At 37.8% G+C, this 18,551-nt stretch overlaps 1 protein-coding gene and 1 pseudogene across 1 annotated transcript; both read right to left on the reverse strand.

The window, feature by feature from the left end:
• Positions 1-1,212: 1,212 nt before the first annotated feature.
• LOC112605900 lies at positions 1,213-2,137 on the reverse strand (annotated as a pseudogene).
• A 7,392-nt stretch (positions 2,138-9,529) lies between these two features.
• LOC112607190 (olfactory receptor 51M1) lies at positions 9,530-10,573 on the reverse strand. The gene has a single exon (XM_025358298.1). It carries the CDS (start codon positions 10,555-10,557, stop codon positions 9,565-9,567), a length of 993 nt encoding a protein of 330 aa, XP_025214083.1. The 5' UTR covers positions 10,558-10,573; the 3' UTR covers positions 9,530-9,564.
• Between the last annotated feature and the right edge of the window lie 7,978 nt (positions 10,574-18,551).

Genomic DNA, 18,551 nt, shown 5'->3' on the forward strand with positions numbered 1-18,551 from the left:
ATGCACATGTACCCTACAACTTAAAGTTTAATAATAATAAATAAATTTAAAAAAAAAAACATGCAGTTTGCCCACGTAACAAACCTGCACATGACCCGCTGAATCTAAAATAAAAGATGAAAAAAAAAAAAAAAAAGACAGGCTATAATGAGTGTTGGTGAGGATGTGGATAAAGAAACCCCATACACTCTTAATGGGAGCATAAATCTCTATAGCCACAATGGAGAACAGTATGGAGGTTCCTCAAAAACCTAAAAATAGAACTACTATTTAATCCAGTGATCCTACTGTTGGGTACATATCCAAAAGAAAATAAATCAGTCTATCAAAGAGATATCTACATTTTCATGTTTTTTGCAGCAGTATTCACAATAGCCAAGGTATAGAATCAACCTAAGGGTCCATCGACACATGAATGAATAAATAAAATGTGGTGCATATACATAATGAAATATTATTCAGCCATAAGAAATAATGAAATCCTGTCACTTGAAACAACATAGATGGAAGTAGAGGACATTGTTTAAGTGAACTAGGCCTTGCACAGAATCAGGAATATCACATGTTCTTACTCATATGTGGGAGATTAAAAAAAAATTTAAAAAAAAATTGAACTCATGGAGATAGAGAGTAGAATGATGGTTACCAGAATCTGAAAGGGGAATATAGAGAAGGTTTGGTTATGGGTACAAAAATAAAGTTAGGATGGAGAAATAAAAAATGAAGTTAGTGTTGTTTAGTACAACAGGGCAACTGCAGTTATAATTTATTGCATATTTTGAAATAACAAAAAGTAGAATTGTAATGTTCCTGTCACAAAGAAATGATAAATGCTTGAGGTGATAGATATCCCAGTTACCCTGATTTGATCATTACACATTGTATACTTGTATCAAAATATCACATATGCCTTATAAAATTATGTACTCCTATTATGTATTCATAAAAATAAAACAGCATCTTTGAACTTGCAAACATTTATGTAAAATCTAATTATTTTTCATGTAAGAAAACAGTGATGACATATTTACACATATATACATGAGAAGTAATGAGTATCAACTTTATTTTAACAGTAGAGTCAGTTCACAATGTGTAATCAACTGGTCACATGAAAAGAAGTAAATAAAAATTGCTTTGTGGTAAGAGGGTTCTAGAAAGAGTTATTAACTAATTCCTTATTTTGAATTGCTGTGGTCCATCCCCAATTTGTCATTTTATCTTCCCCAGTGAAATCACCTTGAGAATGGCCCTACGAATCTGCTGGGTCTTGATGCTGTTGATAACAGGGTTCATCAAGGGTGGGAAGAGCACAGAGACAGTGCCCATGAGGATGTGCACCAAGGGTGAGGCGTGGCGCCCAAGCCTGTGGACAATGGACAAGCCTAACACAGGCACGTAGAAATAGAACACAGCCAGGATGTGGGAGACACAAGTGTTGAGGGCCTTCAGCTGCTCCCCTGCAAAGACGATGGCCAGCATAGTGCAGAGGGTGACAGTGTAGGAGAGTAGGATAAAAAGAACATCAGAGCCCATGGCCAGCATAATGATGCACAGCCCATAGAGTCTGTTGAAATGTGTGTCAGAGCAGGCCAGGAGGATCATGTCTTGGTGAAGACAGTAAGCATGGGAGAGTGCCCCAGGTCGACAGTAGTCAAATTTTAATAGGTGCAATGAAGGTGCAGCAGTGACGGCAGCACATCGCACGCTCAGCACAACCCCAATCAATGCTACGCGGGGACCTGTGAGCCCAGATGCATAGCACAGTGGGAATCAGATGGCCACTAGGAGGTCCAGAGCCATAGTAAAGCGCATGGCTGACTCCATGAAGAAGGAGTGGAGGAAATGCTGCTGCAGAACACAGGGCACCAGGTTCACTGTGCGAGCATCAAACCACAGCACACCCAGCACAGAGGGCAGTGTGGACATGCACAAGCCAGGATGGCCAGGAATTAGTACATAGGCTGGTGGAGGGAAGGGTCAGTTCCAGATGCAAGATGGTGGCATCACCCACAAGGGCCACAAGGTATCCTACAAAAATGGGCAGTGAGATCAACTGGTGAGCCCACTCCAGGCCTGGGAAGCCCATCAGCAGGAATGTAGAGAAGCTCAAGTTGACACTTGATAGAGAGGGCATCATCAATTTCAAGAGGCCTATTCACTCTGGGGAAGGTGGCAATGTGTTTGAAGGTTAACAGGGCAGTTAGCACAATGGCTTCTGCTATAACTGGACACCAGTCTCCTGCTGGATGGTCTAGCCTCTCTGTACTGCCTGGACTTGGTTGCCCCTTAATTATCCACTGCCTTCACAAGCAGTCTAAACTCCTTCTCCGCATTCTGCACTGTTTTAATTAATGCCATCTATTTATTTACTTAACTCGATGATATTAAGCCTCTTCTGGGGATGCCATTCTACACTGGCTGCACTGGCACTTATAAAACTGTCTCTCTCCCTTAGGTCTTTGGCCCTCAAAGGAGTCTCCCTAGATGGAGGCAGGCTTGATGAATGCCAAAGAGGGATTAGCATCCTCTTAGATCAAAGCATTTGAGATGCCCAGTTATCTTAAATGGAAATTTCGTGAACCATGAGCACCCCTAAGAGGGATTTCAGTGAGCCAGATGATCTTTCACTCTCTTCTTTCCTCAGCTGCCAACTTTGTAAGAAAATTTATTGGGTGCTTCTCAGTTCTCTTTTTTTGTCTTTCTTTTCTTTTCCCAGACAAAACTCCCCTTGAGTGTGTCTTTACAACCAGGTTCACCGTCATTCACTGAGCAAATATGTAAAGATCACAAGCTTTGGGTCAGATATTTGAATGCAAGCATTAATAATAAGACACAAAGTCTATCTTTCAGAAAGCATTGTCTTCTGCAGGAGGTTCATGTGAAAAAACTTTCCTTGATGAAGCAAAAACAGACTTCCCAGGTAATACAAATATTTAGCAAGCTTTCCTTACTCATGTCTGCACTGTCATTCAAAATAGGGAACACTTTAGATAGAGGGGGAAACATGTACAAAGGCTCAGAGTTGTCACAAACAAAGACATAAAATTATGTGAACTTCAATTACATGAGCCATCTGTGTTTTACAGATACAGTATCAATTTCAAAGGCTTACAGAGGCTTGTGGATATTAAATAACAGGGGATAGTTGTAAAGATTTTTGCCTGCAGGAATATAGGCTTGTGCTGAGGAATGGACCAGACCGTTTAAAGCAGATACTGTCATTAGCAGGAATATGTATAGCTTTGGCTGATTTTATTTATTTATTTATTTATTTTGTTTATTGTTGTTGTTGAATCAGTGGAGCATAGTTAAAACTACAAGCACCACAGTCAGAGAGAACTGTCAACCTTGGTATAATACTGGGCAAGATATTTTGTCTCTCAGCCTCAGTGTACTTATCTGTAAAATGGGTAATCTAGTAGTACCCATTTCATAAGGTTATTGTCAAGATAAAGTGACTTATAGTGTATTATGCCCTTAGAATAATACCTAGATTATAATATATGCTTAAAAAACTATTATATGCAAAATAGAAGGTACTCAGTACCTTCTACTGAGTTTTCCTGTGAACCTATAACTCTTAAAGTCAAGTCTATTTAAAAAGGATTTAATACAATAATTTTATGTTACTGTTTTCTGTTGCTATCTTTTCCTGATACTAAATGGAAAAATAGATAATATATTCTAGGAAAGAGAACAAAAAAGTTAGGGAGAAGCCAGGTGATGGGACTTCCTTCAGTATAACATGGAAAACACAGCCCTGAATTGAGTGGCCCTGTTTGGAGAGGAGGTCCAGCATAAAGGTTTAAGAAAATCAGACATGCTTGATATTGAATTTCAGTTCTGACTTATGTTAGTGATTTAACTAAGGAAAGTTCCTTTCCTCTCTGAACCTCAGTTTCCTAATTTTAAAACATTGAAAATAATAATACGTCCCTACTTTACAGGTTTGGTGAGAAAATTAAATGAAATAATGAAAAATAATAAAAATAAAAAAGTACTCAGCACTCTCTACCGTGACTTAAATGCTTAATAAATATTAGCATTTATCATGATCACAATTATCATCTTCACGGTCATCTTCAGCATAATATATAACCTTTTATAGTCATTGTAAAATGCTCTTTTTAGGTTATAAAACTGAAATATCTTCTTCAGAAAATTGGTATAAGGCAAAGTTAGAGAAATACATATAGAAAATAAGATATATCACAGCTGTTTTTCTTTTGATACAAATATTTATAACCTTTTACATAGTGATTGTTCTGTACATAATTTTGCTTCTTTTTCATTTAATATTTTGCTAACAGTTTCCTAAGCATTTAAATGTCATTTTAATAATAAATAGTGCATCAAATGAATATGCTTTGATTTGTGTAACATTTTTGTTCTAGACATTTTGTGTGCTTACATTCTTAAAATTATGGACAATAACACAATTAAATTATAATATTCACTTATTAAATAGTTCAACACATATTTATTGATCATTGACTTAGGAGCTGGATTTAGAACTGTGAGCAAACAGGAAAAATATTTTGCCACAAGTAGCTTACATCCTAAATTTTTAATTTATCCTTTATTTAGGACAGATTTTTAGAAGTGGCATTTCTGAGACACAGAGTGTGAATATTTTCAAGTCTTTTGATGTATTTTATTTTTTTCTGAAAGGCAAATTAAATCACGTTTTCATTCCAGTGTGTGAAAATACATCTTTTACCACATTCTTAACGCACAGATATTGATTGTTAACTCTTTTCTTTAATATTCGTTTAGTAACGAATTAAAACATGTTAATTTGCATTTTAAATTTTGGTAAGGTAGGAAGTTTTCAAATATGTTATTACCTATATGTATTTCCTAATTTGAAAAGAATGAAATTTAGATGTCAGTGGTCTATTTGTTAATAAGAGGCAAAATGGAACTTCAATGCTAATCTAATCCAAATCCTTCATTTTTTATACCCCATTCTGCCAAATGAAATCTATAGAATAGAAATTTCCTCTCAACATGTAGAAGAATATTCTAAGTCCCAGAATTGCTATTGAGTAATATGGCCTACTATGTGGATGTAAATTAAAGTTTAGAATGGAGCCTATGTTTAAGGAGTGCCAGCTTGTAAGGCTGGAGAAACTGCTGGGTTCCAGAGGGTTTCCCAAGCCTGAGATTCTGACAGCACCCACACATACATACAAACATACACAAGAAACCACGCAAACATACATACACATTTTTAGCGTTTGGTTCTTTTTTTTTATATATATACTTTAAGTTCTAGGGTACATGTGAACAACGCACAGGTTTGTTACATATGTATATATGTGCCATGTTGGTGTGCTGCACCCAATAACTCATCATTTACATTAGGTATATCTCCTAATGCTATCCCTCCCCCTACCCCCTCCCCACAATAGGACCTGGTGTGTGATGCTCCCCTTCCTGTGTCCAAATGATCTCATTGTTCAGTTCCCACCTATGAGTGAGAACATGCGGTATTTGGTTTTCTGTTCTTGCGATAGTTTGTTGAGAATGATGGTTTCCAGCTGCATTCATGTCCCTACAAAGGACACAAACTCATCCTTTTTTATGGCTGCATAGTATTCCATGGTGTATATGTGCCACATTTTCTTAATCCAGTCTGTCACTGATGGACATTTGGGTTGATTCCAAGTCTTTGCTATTGTGAATAGTGCTGCAATAGACATACATATGCATGTGTCTTTATAGCAGCATGACTTATAATCCTTTGGGTATATCCCCAGTAATGAGATAGCTGGGTCAAATGATATTTCTAGTTCTAGATCCTTGAGGAATTGCCATACTGTTTTCCACAATGGTTGAACTAGTTTACAGTCCCACCAACAGTGTAAAAGTGTTCCTATTTCTCCACATTTTCTCCAGCACCTGTTGTTTCCTGATTTTTTAATGATTGCCATTCTAACTGCTGTGAGATGGTATCTCATTGTGGTTTTGATTTGCATTTCTCTGATGGCCAGTGATGATGAGCATTCTTTCATTTATCTGTTGGCTGTATGAATGTCTTCTTTTGAGAACTGTCTGTTCATATCCTTTGCCTACTTTTTGATGGGGTTGTTTGATTTTTTCTTGTAAATTTGATTGAGTTCTTTATAGGTTCTGGATATTAGCCCTTTGTCAGATGAGTAGATTGCAAAAATTTTCTCCCATTCTGTAGGTTGCCTGTTCACTCTGATGGTAGTTTCTTTTGCTGTGCAGAAGCTCTTTAGTTTAATGAGATCCCATTTGTCAATTTTGGCTTTTGTTGCCGTTGCTTTTGGTGTTTTAGACATGAAGTCCTTGCCCATGCCTATGTCGTGAATGGTATTACCTAGGTTTTCTTCTAGGGTTTTTATGGTTTTAGGTCTAATATTTAAGTCTCTAATCCATCTTGAATTAATTTTTGTATAAAGAGTAAGGAAAGGATCCAGTTTCAGCTTTCTACTTATGGCTAGCCAATTATCCCAGCACCATTTATTAAATAGGGAATCCTTTCCCCATTTCTTGTTTTTGTCAGGTTTGTCAAAGATCAGATGGCTGCAGATATGTGGTATTATTTCTGAGGGCTCTGTTCTGTTCCATTGGTCTATATCTCTGGTTTGGTACCAGTACCATGCTGTTTTGGTTACTGTAACCTTATAGTATAGTTTGAAGTCAGGTAGCATGATACCTCCAGCTTTGTTCTTTTGACTTAGGATTATCTTGGCAATGTGGGGTCTTTTTTGGTTCCATATGAACTTTAAAGCAGTTTTCTCCAATTCTGTGAAGAACCTCATTGGTAGCTTGATGGGGATGGCATTGAATATATAAATTACCTTGCGCAGTATGGCCATTTTCACAATATTGATTCTTCCTATCCATGAGCATGGTATGTTCTTCCATTTGTTTGTGTCCTCTTTTATTTCACTGAGCAGTGGTTTGTAGTTCTCCTTGAAGAGGTCCTTTACATCCCTTGTAAGTTGGATTCCTAGGTATTTTATTCTCTTTGAATCTGTTGTGAATGGAAGTTCATTCATGATTTGGCTGTTTGTCTGTTACTGATGTATGAGAATGCTTGTGATTTTTGCACATTGATTTTGTATCCTGAGACTTTGCTGAAGTTGCTTATCAGCTTAAGGAGATTTTGGGCTGAGACAATGGGGTTTTCTAAATATACAATCATGTCATCTGCAAACAGGGACAATTTGACTTCTTCTTTTCCTAACTGAATACCCTTTATTTCTTTCTCTTGACTGATTGCCCTAGCCAGAACTTCCAACACTATGTTGAATAGGAGTGGTGAGAGAGGGCATCCCTGCCTTGTGCCAGTTTTCAAAAGGAATGCTTCCAGTTTTTGCCCATTAAGTATGATATTAGCTGTGCGTTTGTCATAAATAGCTCTTGTTTGGTTATTTTTTAAATTTCACTTTGAAATTTTGTTTCTTTTCCTTTTTATCTTTGAAATGGGGTCTCACTTGGTCACCCAGGCAGTGGCGTGATTATGGCTCACTACAGCCTCAACCCCCTGGGCTCAAGCACTCTTCCCACCTCAGCCGCAGGCTAAAAAAAAAGAAATAAAGAGGAGGGGAGGAGTTGGGGAGAGAGGAGGCAGAGCCTGGAACATAGAGGCAGGAAAGTCTGCCTTATTGTGGAGGCAGGGATATCACTATTCAGGGCCCAGGAACTTCTATACTGCTAAATCCATGCTAAGAAATGTAGAGTTTAGTTAATTAAACAACTTAGCACATTTTTTGTGGACCTGATCAGACAGGAGAAGTGATGGTTTATGTACAAGCTTTCTCATTCCCCAGAACTTTGAAGAACAACTTTCAGGAAGTATCTCCTGGTCATAATATATAAGAGTATGTGAGTGTGTGTGCACATATATATATGTAGATATATGTATGCACACACACACTCATATATACCTATATATACATGTATATAGGTATTCATGTGTATATACACACACATATATGTTATGTTAATACATAAAATATTTATAATATAAATATATGTATATATTTTTGATAGGGGCAGTGTCTTCCTGTGTTGTCCAGTTTGGTCTCAAACTCCTGGCCTTCAGCAATCCTCCCACCTTGGCCTCCCAAAGTGCTGGGATTACAGCATAAGTCACTGTGCCTGGCCTCATGGTAATTTTAACCTGTAGGAGAATGGGTGGGAGGATCCAGAGGGCCTGAGTAAAGTAGAACTGGGACAATGAAGACAACATCTTGATGGATGCCAGCAGAAAGGTGTCTTCTTGGGCTTCTGAATGTGAAGAGGAGGAGTTCCTCGAGACAAGAAGAGAACTTCTGTTAGCTCTGGATCCCACTTTATGTATCTATATGTCCACACATACATTTAATATTTATTGAGTATATAGCATGTGCTAGGCATTGTATTTATATAGATTTACTGGTGTGCAAGACATGCATAATTTCTCCAAGGATCTTTATTTAGTTGTTCTAATAGACACATGCACACACCTTCATAAACAGGACATTACTGTGTGACAAATGTCACGCAGGGCACGGTGGAAGGAAACTGATGGAATATTTGGTGCTCCACTATTGGAAAGGGAGGAGCTATCTGTGAAAACGTCCTTGAGGAAGCAACTTCAAAGCTGAGACTCCTGCAAGGATTGCATTTAGTCACTCGTAGGGACAGGCTGATCAGCCAATGTAAAGTTTATTTCCTCCTGAGCAATGGGCTTGTGACTTCAATATGTTTGTGAGAGTTTCCTTGGCTGAAGCTTTCTCACATTACATGTCATTGTTCAATATCACACAACTAAAGCACCTAAAAGTAAATACTGACTTTAGCTTAATGTTGGACTTGAGGTTGTAAGGTAAAATCGGGGATGAGAGGAGTCAAGGATAGGGTCAAAGTCTCTTCTTCTAGAGGAATATGGTCAGGAGAGAGCAGAACCTCAGAAATTTGGGGAGGTGGGGGTGGCGGTGGGTGTTGCTTGAACCAGGTGTTGAGGAAGAATGCAGGAGTTCTGAGGTTTCTGATGTGACTTGGGGGTCTGAAAGTTACTGCTGATCAGCCTAGAAAAAGATGAGAAGAAACTTGGCCAGGTAGAGAAGATGGAAGCAGTCCCAAGGAACCATTGAAGGAGGTGTATTTCTGGAGGTGAGTTAGAGCAAATGGCATTTACCTGGTCTCTGCCAGGCTTTCTTCTGGGTGCTCTGTTACTTATTGTTCTTTTTAGTTTTTATTTAGTTTCATTTTAGTTTTAGTTACATTGATGATGGTCTTCAACAAAGCTGCTTTCTGGATAGCTTTGATGCTACTAAAAATGCCAGTTCTCAGATGTAGGAGGAATCATTCAAATTTAAGCAAGAGAAAGTCAGTTTTTTTTTTTTAAGCCACAGCTGAAGAAATAAATTTGCCCATACTTTATTTAGGATGCGAGCAAAAAACTTTGAGAGCATGGGGTACTATAATACATACTCAATATTCAAATTTTCAGTCCAATTTGGGGCCTCAATAATAACTCAATAATACATACTCAAATTTTCAGTCCAATTTGGGGCCTTCTTATAGGCACCCGGGGCAGTTTTAGCCCCAGGACTCAGAACTGGCCTTTTTAAGACTTAGGAACTTTATAATGACACGGCGGATCTCCTTGGTCTTAATACTGTATATGATTGGGTTAAGCATGGGAGGCACAAAAAGGTAGACATTGGCCATAAGAAGATGAAAAGCAGGTGGGGCATGCTTCCCAAAACGGTGCACCAGGGACAGCCCCATCATGGGCACAAAGAATACTAGCACAGCACAGAGATGAGCAGTGCATGTCTGAAAGGCACGGTGCTGGTCCTCCTGGGAGGCCAGGCCTGCTACTGTGTGCAGGATGAGTCCATAGGACAGTGCGATGAGCACCAGGTCCAGCATCACAGTGAAAACTACTACCATCAGTCCATACAGGTTATTGAAGGTGGTATCTGTGCAGGCTAGCTGTATCACTTCCTGGTGCAGGCAAAACGAGTGGGAGAGGACCACAGATCCACAGTAGGGAAAAGCCTTCAGGAGGAGGACAATAGGGATAGTGGCCACAGGTCCCCGGAAAATGACAATCAGGCCTGCCCTGACCACTTGCTGGTCAGTGATAATGACCGAATACCTCAGAGGGTGGCAGATGGCCACAAAGCGGTCAAAGGACATGATGAGGAGCACCGAGGACTCCATGAAGGAAAATGAGTGGATGCAGAACATCTGGATTTGACATGCTCCAAAGTAGATATGATGGGAGTTAAACCAGAAGATCCCCATAGTGGTGGGCAAGGTGGACACACACAGCCCCAGGTCAGTGAGGGCCAGCAAGGACAGTAGATAGTACATGGGTGTGTGCAGACGAGGGCTGGTCTTAATAATGATCAGAATGAAACAATTGCCTGAGATGGCCACCATGTACATAAAGAAAAAGGGGATGAAAATCCAGTGTTTGATGGCTTCCAATCCAGGAAAGCTGGTGAGATAGAACATGGGGCTAAACTGAGTAATGTTGGACAGCGGCATGAATTGAAGACTGCGTGAATATTGGGCTGACATTCCTCGGGGATTGAGCTGAAAATAAATGGATATTTCTGGTTACTAATTCTTCAGCTTCACTAACATTCACAACATCCCAAGCAGTACCACGGTCATCATCACCTTTAGTATTATCTACTCCACCCTTATGAATTCCACCAGGCTCACTACTGAACTTTCTTTGATAACATTGCCCTCACCAGTTTTTCTCTGTATTTCTATTATTCCAGTTCCTCTCTGCCTCTTTGCTGGTGTGTCTTTATTGCTCCACCCTTAAGTATAGCTCTTCCCATCCTTGGCAATTTTCTGGCCATATTCTATTATTTCTTCTTAATGTCATCCACTCCCGTGATTTCATTTACCATCCATATACTGGTAAATAACAAATATATAATTCCAGAACTTGTCTTCTCTTTTGATTTCCAGATTCTAGCAACATCTGTACTTTTCGTTATCTCAGTGGCCCAAGTCAAATATCATGTTATATGTTAGACTTCTCCGTATCACATCTCTCCGTAGTATCTAATCAACCAATCACCAAGTCCTGGGGTTTCTGTTTACCGAATAATTCAAGTCTGTTTACTCATCATCGCCTTCATTGATGCTATTCTAATTCAGATCACTCTTTCTGGACGTTCCAGTGGCTTATCTTTTCTACTACTCTATTCAGTTGACTACTATATAGCAAGAGAGACATAAAAGTTTTTAAAGAAGTAAAAAAGGTTTAAAATGACATTCAAGACCCTACCTTATTTTCTCTCTGTATATATCCTATTTTCTTATCTACCTTAATTTTCTCTGCTACATTCATGGTGTTAATGACACTAAACAATTCTTCCAGTTTATCTAGTATTCTTGCTTATATGTAAACATTTGTATTTTCATTCTTCCTGTAATAAAAACATTTTTTCCTTAGATAGCTTTCCCTTAATCTTTGTCTAGTTACCTTCTACTGATACAACCCACCTTAGCTTAGATATGATATCCTTCAGGCCTTCTTAAATTCCTCAAGTTTAGTTTGAATACCCTCTCCTATGTGTTCCTATAGTTAACTATGCATTAATTACCATGATACTTTCCCTGCAGCATCGTCAATTTCTGTGTTGCCTCTATAATGTGAATTGCTTGTGGACATAAACCATGACTGTCTCTTTTTTAATTTTAATTTTAGCTCTAGGCATTGACTTTTTTAGCCACCACACCTTTGGAACCCTTTAAATGTTATTTGAATAAATTATTTAAAATGTATCACTACCATTAATCTTACTTCAATAATTATTTATTAATCAATTCAATAAATAGATATTGAAATTGTGTTACATGGCAGACATGATTCTATTAGGTTGGTGCAAAAGTAATCGTGGTTTTTACCATTACTTTCAATGGCCAAAACCACATTACTTTTGCAACTAAGTACTGAAAATATAATGAACAGAAACAGAATAGAGGTAAAAGGAAACACATACATACATACTACAATGCAAGGTAATGTAATGCAATAAAGAAATGTGGAGTAAAGGAGGAAGGTGAGAGTTATGCATTTTATATAGCATAGTCAGAGAAGACCTCTCTGAGGAGGTAATTTTAGAGAAGCAATCAAAATCAGAGGGCAAGCGTGTGGCTATCTTAAAGAAAAACATTCAAGGAAGAAGGAAGAACAAGTGAAAGTTCCAGAAGCAGAGAGCAGCTTGACAAGTTTAAAAGACAAAAGAAGGACAATGTATATTCAATAGAGGAAGCAATGTGGGGAATGGTGGCAAATGCACTTGAAGTGGCAGCTAAATGCTACGTCATGTATGATCTTGCAGGTCATGCAAGCTACTTTGAATTTTATTATACTTGTGAGTTTTGAGTTGAGAGCAGAGGTGCTGCGTGGATATAAGGCCTACATCACTTTGGCAAGGGGTAAAGGAACGGTCCGGAGTAGACTGAGTTGGAGTCCTTGTAGGATAAATGTTAACATGGAAGCCCCAAATCAATCTACTCCAAACCCAAACTGATTTCTTTTTGCTCCCCTATCTCATTAGGAATGTTTCTCTCTTTCCTTCAGTTGCCTTGTTCTAAAACCTAAACTCAGGTTCCTTTGATTCCTTCCTCACCCTGATGTGATTCAGTATATTGAACCAAATTATTAATATATCAATTCCTTACCTTCTAGTCTTTCAAACCTCTCCTTCACCGTCACTGTCCCTCCTTGAGGTGAGGGGGGCCTCACCTCATTTCCTTATTTTTATTTTTATTTTTTTGCATTTTTTTCTTAACATCATAATACTTTTCTGTTTTAAGTGACTAATATTTTATCCTAGTTTGTCTTGTCAGTTTGTTTGTCTTTTAATTTTTAATGAAATATCTTTTTAAAAAATACACAGGTGCTAGTTTTTTTGTCTTGGAAAATCTGCTTTTTTTTTTTTTTAAATATGATTTCTAGGGTTTCTTTCTTTAGTTTAAAAGATCTCTTTTGGACCATAATTCTGAAATTATTCAACTGTGTATTTCTAAAATGTTTATTCTTTTTATGTTTAATTGAATCAAAACTTATTTTTACATATGGTATGAAGTAAGGCTTTAACTTTATCTTTTCCTAATGGATGGCCATTTTCCCAATATTATTTTTTTAAACAATTCAATATTTCTTCTCCCATTTGAAATGTTTTCCGCCACCTCACTGCTAGATATGGGTCTGTTTATTAATTTTATTTTGTGTAATGAATCTATCAGTTCATTTCTAAGACAATACTACATTGTTTTAACTAGTCCAGCTTTATAATATGTCATTCTTCTATTTTTTCACATATTTTTTGCTACTTCTGTGCATTCTTCAATAAATTTAGAATGAATTTGTAAAGTTAAAAAAGAAAATGGTCCACATTTCTTTTCCATTTCTTCACTTCTCAGTTTACTACTCAACCAACTACCCTATAATTTTTTTTTTTTATAACCTTCTTAGCTAAAGCAATGCTCCTTAAATTCACCAGTGACCTCTAGGGGCCAAATGCAATGGAGAGTCTTAATTATACCTGCTTTTATTGATTTTTTTTTTTTTTTTTTGGTGCAATAGTTGTGTGTCCTGGCTATGCCTTCCTTTTTAGAGCTCTCTCTAGAAATTCTTAATGCCAAGATCTGCTGATTCTCTTCTGATTTTTGTGATCGTTTCTGTGTACTCTGTTACTTCCATTGCTCAAATATTTATGTTACTCAGTTTCCTGTCCTTGAACACCTTAAATTCTCATCCATTATATTATCTTTTATTATTATTACTTATACAGTAGTAGTTCTTAGACATTAATCTCTAGTCCAAATAACTCTGTTACATATGAGGCCTGAGTTTCTGCCTTCTCACTAGGTGTTTCCAAAAGAATACTGATGAAACTCAACACATCTAACATTGAGCCCAGCATCAATCTCTTCACACCTGATTCTTCTCATGTTTATGATTTTTGATAATATTATTTGCCATTTCCAGTCATTCAAGACAACATTTTTGAGCTAGTGCTCTACTCAACCCTCTCCCTCTTTGTGTATCTAATTGTTAATTAAGTCCTTTTAATCTATGCCTGTAATCTATTTTTCATCTTCATCTCTGTAGCCAGTGTCCTTGTTCTTAGCTTTTCCACACCTGCTTGCCTTACTTGTCATTCAACATGCAAAGCCAGGCTCCTCATTCCCTTGGTCCATCCTCTACTGCAGCCATGGAAATTACGCAGAAAGTGCTAACTCTATGAATCACTGCACTGTTTTCAGTCCTTCAGTAGCTCCCTGTCATTAGAATAAAGTTCAAACTTGTAAAAGATCTGTGGTGATAGTCCAATTCATTGAGGTCATACATGATTTAGATGCTGTGAAAAACTTTACATAATCATGAATATTTCTTATAACTATGAAACATTTTATCCCTACTTCACAAGGAGAAAACTATAAAAAGGTAAACAACCATCCCAAGGCCTGGTAGTGAGCTAAAATCAGGATAAGATGTGAACCCTTGTCTCTCTATGCGTGGTCCTGGTAGCCTAAAACACCCTGTAACACCATCTTTAGCCAGGCCCTTCTTGTTTTGACACCTTTCCAGACTCATCTTTTGCCAGTTAACACACCCATATCATTTTTTCCTTCAATTTCCCACACATACTTTTCTTGTTTTTATTCTTCTATATTTATTGCTTTCTTGGCAAAAACCACCCCTGTTTTTCCAACCAGTAAACACTTGCTAATCTTTTAAGACTTAGTACAAATATCACTTCTTCTGGCAAATCTCTCCTGACTTCCTTCTGTAGCATTAGGTAAATCTTTATTTAGGTAATTAGGTAAATCTTTCTCTGTTCTCATGTAGTACCTGTAATGTACTATTAAGGTGTAAATACACACACATTCTTTATATTTTTATATTTATATATACTTATGTACTTACATATATATGGAATATACTTATACAGCTATATAAGTACAAATATGTATGTTTAAATAACATAAGTGTATAGATTTACTCATATATACTTTATAGAATATACATTTTAGTATATAATATATTCTTTATATACTTTATAGATATTTTTATATATAAGTATAGAGTATACATATATGTGTCCATATATTTATATATGTAAACATAAATATACAAAATATTTATTGTTATGTATTTGTACACATATTTATACTTACATATACTTTGTACAACATATATTATTTATCTATTATAGGTAGTATTTATAAATATTCTTTATTATATGTGTTTAGAACATAAATTTATGTTGGCAAAAACTACCATTAATTTTGCACCAACCTAATAATTCATTTTTAAAAGTTGATTAGACTAGAATTCTCTAAGGGCCTCTGGAGCCTGACAGTGTCTAAGATGTGGTAGGTACCACTATATATATATATTTTTTTTTGCGTGAAAAACTAAATGGGTGAATAAATAAAGTACTCACCTCTTATCCTGATTCTTTGTGCCTGGGGTTCTGTTGTCAGCTCTGTGTTCACCAACTTCAGAGTGATGAGATGGACAGGGAGAGGGATCTGGTGTCTATACAGAGACAATGACAGGGCTGGGATTATTTCTCTTGGAAAGGATACTTCCTCTTGGGAAGGAAGTTTTAGGGTTTTTTTTCCTAGCAAGAGAGACAATTGTCCATGATAGGAGAGCAACAGTCATTTTTTCATGCCTTCTAAGCAACGGAGGAGTCCACTCAGAGCAATCAGTTGAGTCTAATTAAAACATAATTATAATATTCAAGGCAGAGTAGATTCAGCTTGGATCACAGGAGAAAATTCCTGAAAAGAGAGATTTTCAGTATACAATGAGTAATTGGCTCTCTATCTTACCTATGTTTAAATATTCTTTTGTTTGAATTTAATATTAGTTATTTTTTAATGAACTATATTGGTGGAGGATACTGTTTCTTGTAAATAGGAGAATATGCAAAAGAAGCTGCACCTAAACACAAAGAATTGAACCAGACTATTCATTTTTGAACCCCTAGCGAACATTTCCACAGTGGTCAAACTTGTCTGTAAATATGCCTGTTTTGAGTTCTGTAGAGGAGGATTTTGGAAGGGGAAGGTCATATCTTGGATACTGGGGAAGTTATAAGGTGTTGTTTGGACTAAAATAAGCAGATTGAGGATGGGATATTTCCTATGTTAACTGGACCAGCACATAAAATGCATTTAATAATTTGTTGAATAAGTGAATGACTTTTTCTAATGAGAGAAAGGAGAGGGTGTGTGTACCAGATGGCTCGGCAGGAAAGAGTATAGAGACCAGAGGGCTTCTGCCATCCTGACCTCTAGACATGATCCAGGGAGGTGCTTGCCTGGCCATGCAGGCACTCATCAGGGAAGTGAAGCAGCTCTGCCTCCTGGCCTTCCTAACAGAATACTGCAGATGAGCTCTCCTCTTTTCCAGCATGAGAAGGTCCTGTTTTCTGTTCCTTTCTCTGACTCTGGTTCTGTGCATAGACTCTGAGAATATCAGAAGAGATTCTGTGAGAACCCTGGATTCTAAGACTTCATTTTCCAAGTGAAAAATCTAAGGCACAGCCTGCTGTACATGGTGGTTCACACTTATAATTCTGGCAACTTGGAAGAATGAGGTGGGGTGATTGCTTGAATCCAGGAGTTTGAGTTTACAGTGAGCTATGATTACACCACTGCATTCTAGCCTGGGCAACAGAGCTAGACTTCATCTCTAAAAACACCAAACAAAGAAACAACAACAAAAGAAAACAAACAAATAAAAATCCCATTGGGCTTAGTGCAGGGAATGTGGGGAATCCATTTGGCTAAGGACATTCAAACATTTGGGGGAAAGCCATAATTGTAACTCAGACCACCTCTTTTCGGGCTCACTGCTTTTGTGATACCTATGCATTCCCATTTTCCTGCATTTCTCCCTCCTCTCTCCTATGTCCCCCTAATTACCTGCTCCTGAAACCCCAGCACAAGACAGTAGTGAGACTCACCAGGAGGTAATAACAAAAACGTGAAGCCAAGTAGTGGCTTCCAAAGGAAGAAAGAAGAATATAGATAAGGATGACACAAGGGTCACTGAGAGGCACCAGCTTGTGGCTGTCGTGGAAGGATTTATCCTCCTAAAGACCATGGCTCCAGCTGGGAGAACTTAATGGTAAACAAAGGGTCCCCAGGGCTGGGAATCCTATTGGCAGGAGACTTTCTTTATCTCCACCCCTCTCTCCTGAAGCTGAAGAGCCCTAACTTTTTAGCATTCAGTCCCCAGGTTTTGGCTACACAGACATCTGCTGCAACAAAAGGACTACTGCCTCGTTTGTTTATTTTTAGTTTCATAAAGAAATCAATTCATATCATTTATCATTTTATTTACTGTCTTCTGTTATCCACTAGTAATGGACCCATCGTTTTCCAGAGAGGCCAGATGTGGTATATGAGGAGGATTATCCATGTGAGGTCCACAGTGGCTTTTAAATTGCACATCTGCCTTGAAGCACCACAATCACCACTACTTCAAGATTCTCTCACTCCTGCACTCATTTTCCTATCTATTTTATATTTCTGTTTACCACAGATAATTAAATTGCCCTCCATCTCTGCCAGCCTCTATAATTTGGACCTAGAGGTCAATCTTGCATATTCAATCCTACCCCAAGCAAACATCCAGGTCAGTGTCTCAGGCTTTCCCAAAGCTCTCTACTTCCTCCTTGAATGAACTGGACATTCCTTCAGTGAACCCTACAACAAGCAGTCTTTACAAAACTTTTTGCCTTCTTTACTTTTCTGGTAGCAAATGCCATCAACATTTAGTAAAAAAAAATAAATCGTCTTGTACTTCTTCCCCAGACTATGTTACAGAACCTGAGGTAATGTGATCAGGTCATGTGTACATTTCTCTTTTCTTTCAAAACTCACACACAACCTCTTCGCCACCAACACACTCTTGGAGACTGGCATAAAGCAAGGTATTACATCCTTTAAATAGGGCATGGTTGATTGGAGTTGTATGGGGATAAACTCCAAAATGGGGCATATAGATCTAAAGTCAGGACAGAGACCCATGAAGTTTATGATATGCCAGTGTGATCAGACCACACCCAGATAGAAGTGGCACCACCTTACACCAGGTAAGTAACTGGTTGTTAAGGCCAGAGTGTAGGAGCAGAGTCAGAGTGATAGGTCAAGATGCAGAGAGCAGGATGTCTTATTAAATTGTACTTATGAGGAGGGTTCTGGCTTGCATACAAAAGGAAGGAGGTAAGCATCTTCATTTAGGCTTGTAGGAGAGGGCACCACTACCAGAAAAATTTGAGAAAATCCTGCATTTATTAAGAACATAATTTTAGCCTGTTTCACTGGGATCCTAGCTAAGGACAGTAGAGCAGCAACAATGCTGCTATTATTACCAGCAACAGCAAATATTGCTATTATTCAGGGGCATCTATCACATATAAGATAGGAAGACAACTATCTTAAGTGCAATGTAAGAGACGGACATAGCAATTATATTAACACTTGTGGGTAGCACCTGGTCCACAGGTGAGGGCCAG

This window comes from Theropithecus gelada, chromosome 14 (assembly GCF_003255815.1).
Source record: "Theropithecus gelada isolate Dixy chromosome 14, Tgel_1.0, whole genome shotgun sequence".
Classification (NCBI taxonomy): Eukaryota; Metazoa; Chordata; class Mammalia; order Primates; family Cercopithecidae; genus Theropithecus; species Theropithecus gelada.

Bases quoted from the DNA above. Each gene is read 5' to 3' on its own strand.
- LOC112607190 (XM_025358298.1), bottom strand. From the start codon at position 10,557: ATGTCAGCCCAATATTCACGCAGTCTTCAATTCATGCCGCTGTCCAAC.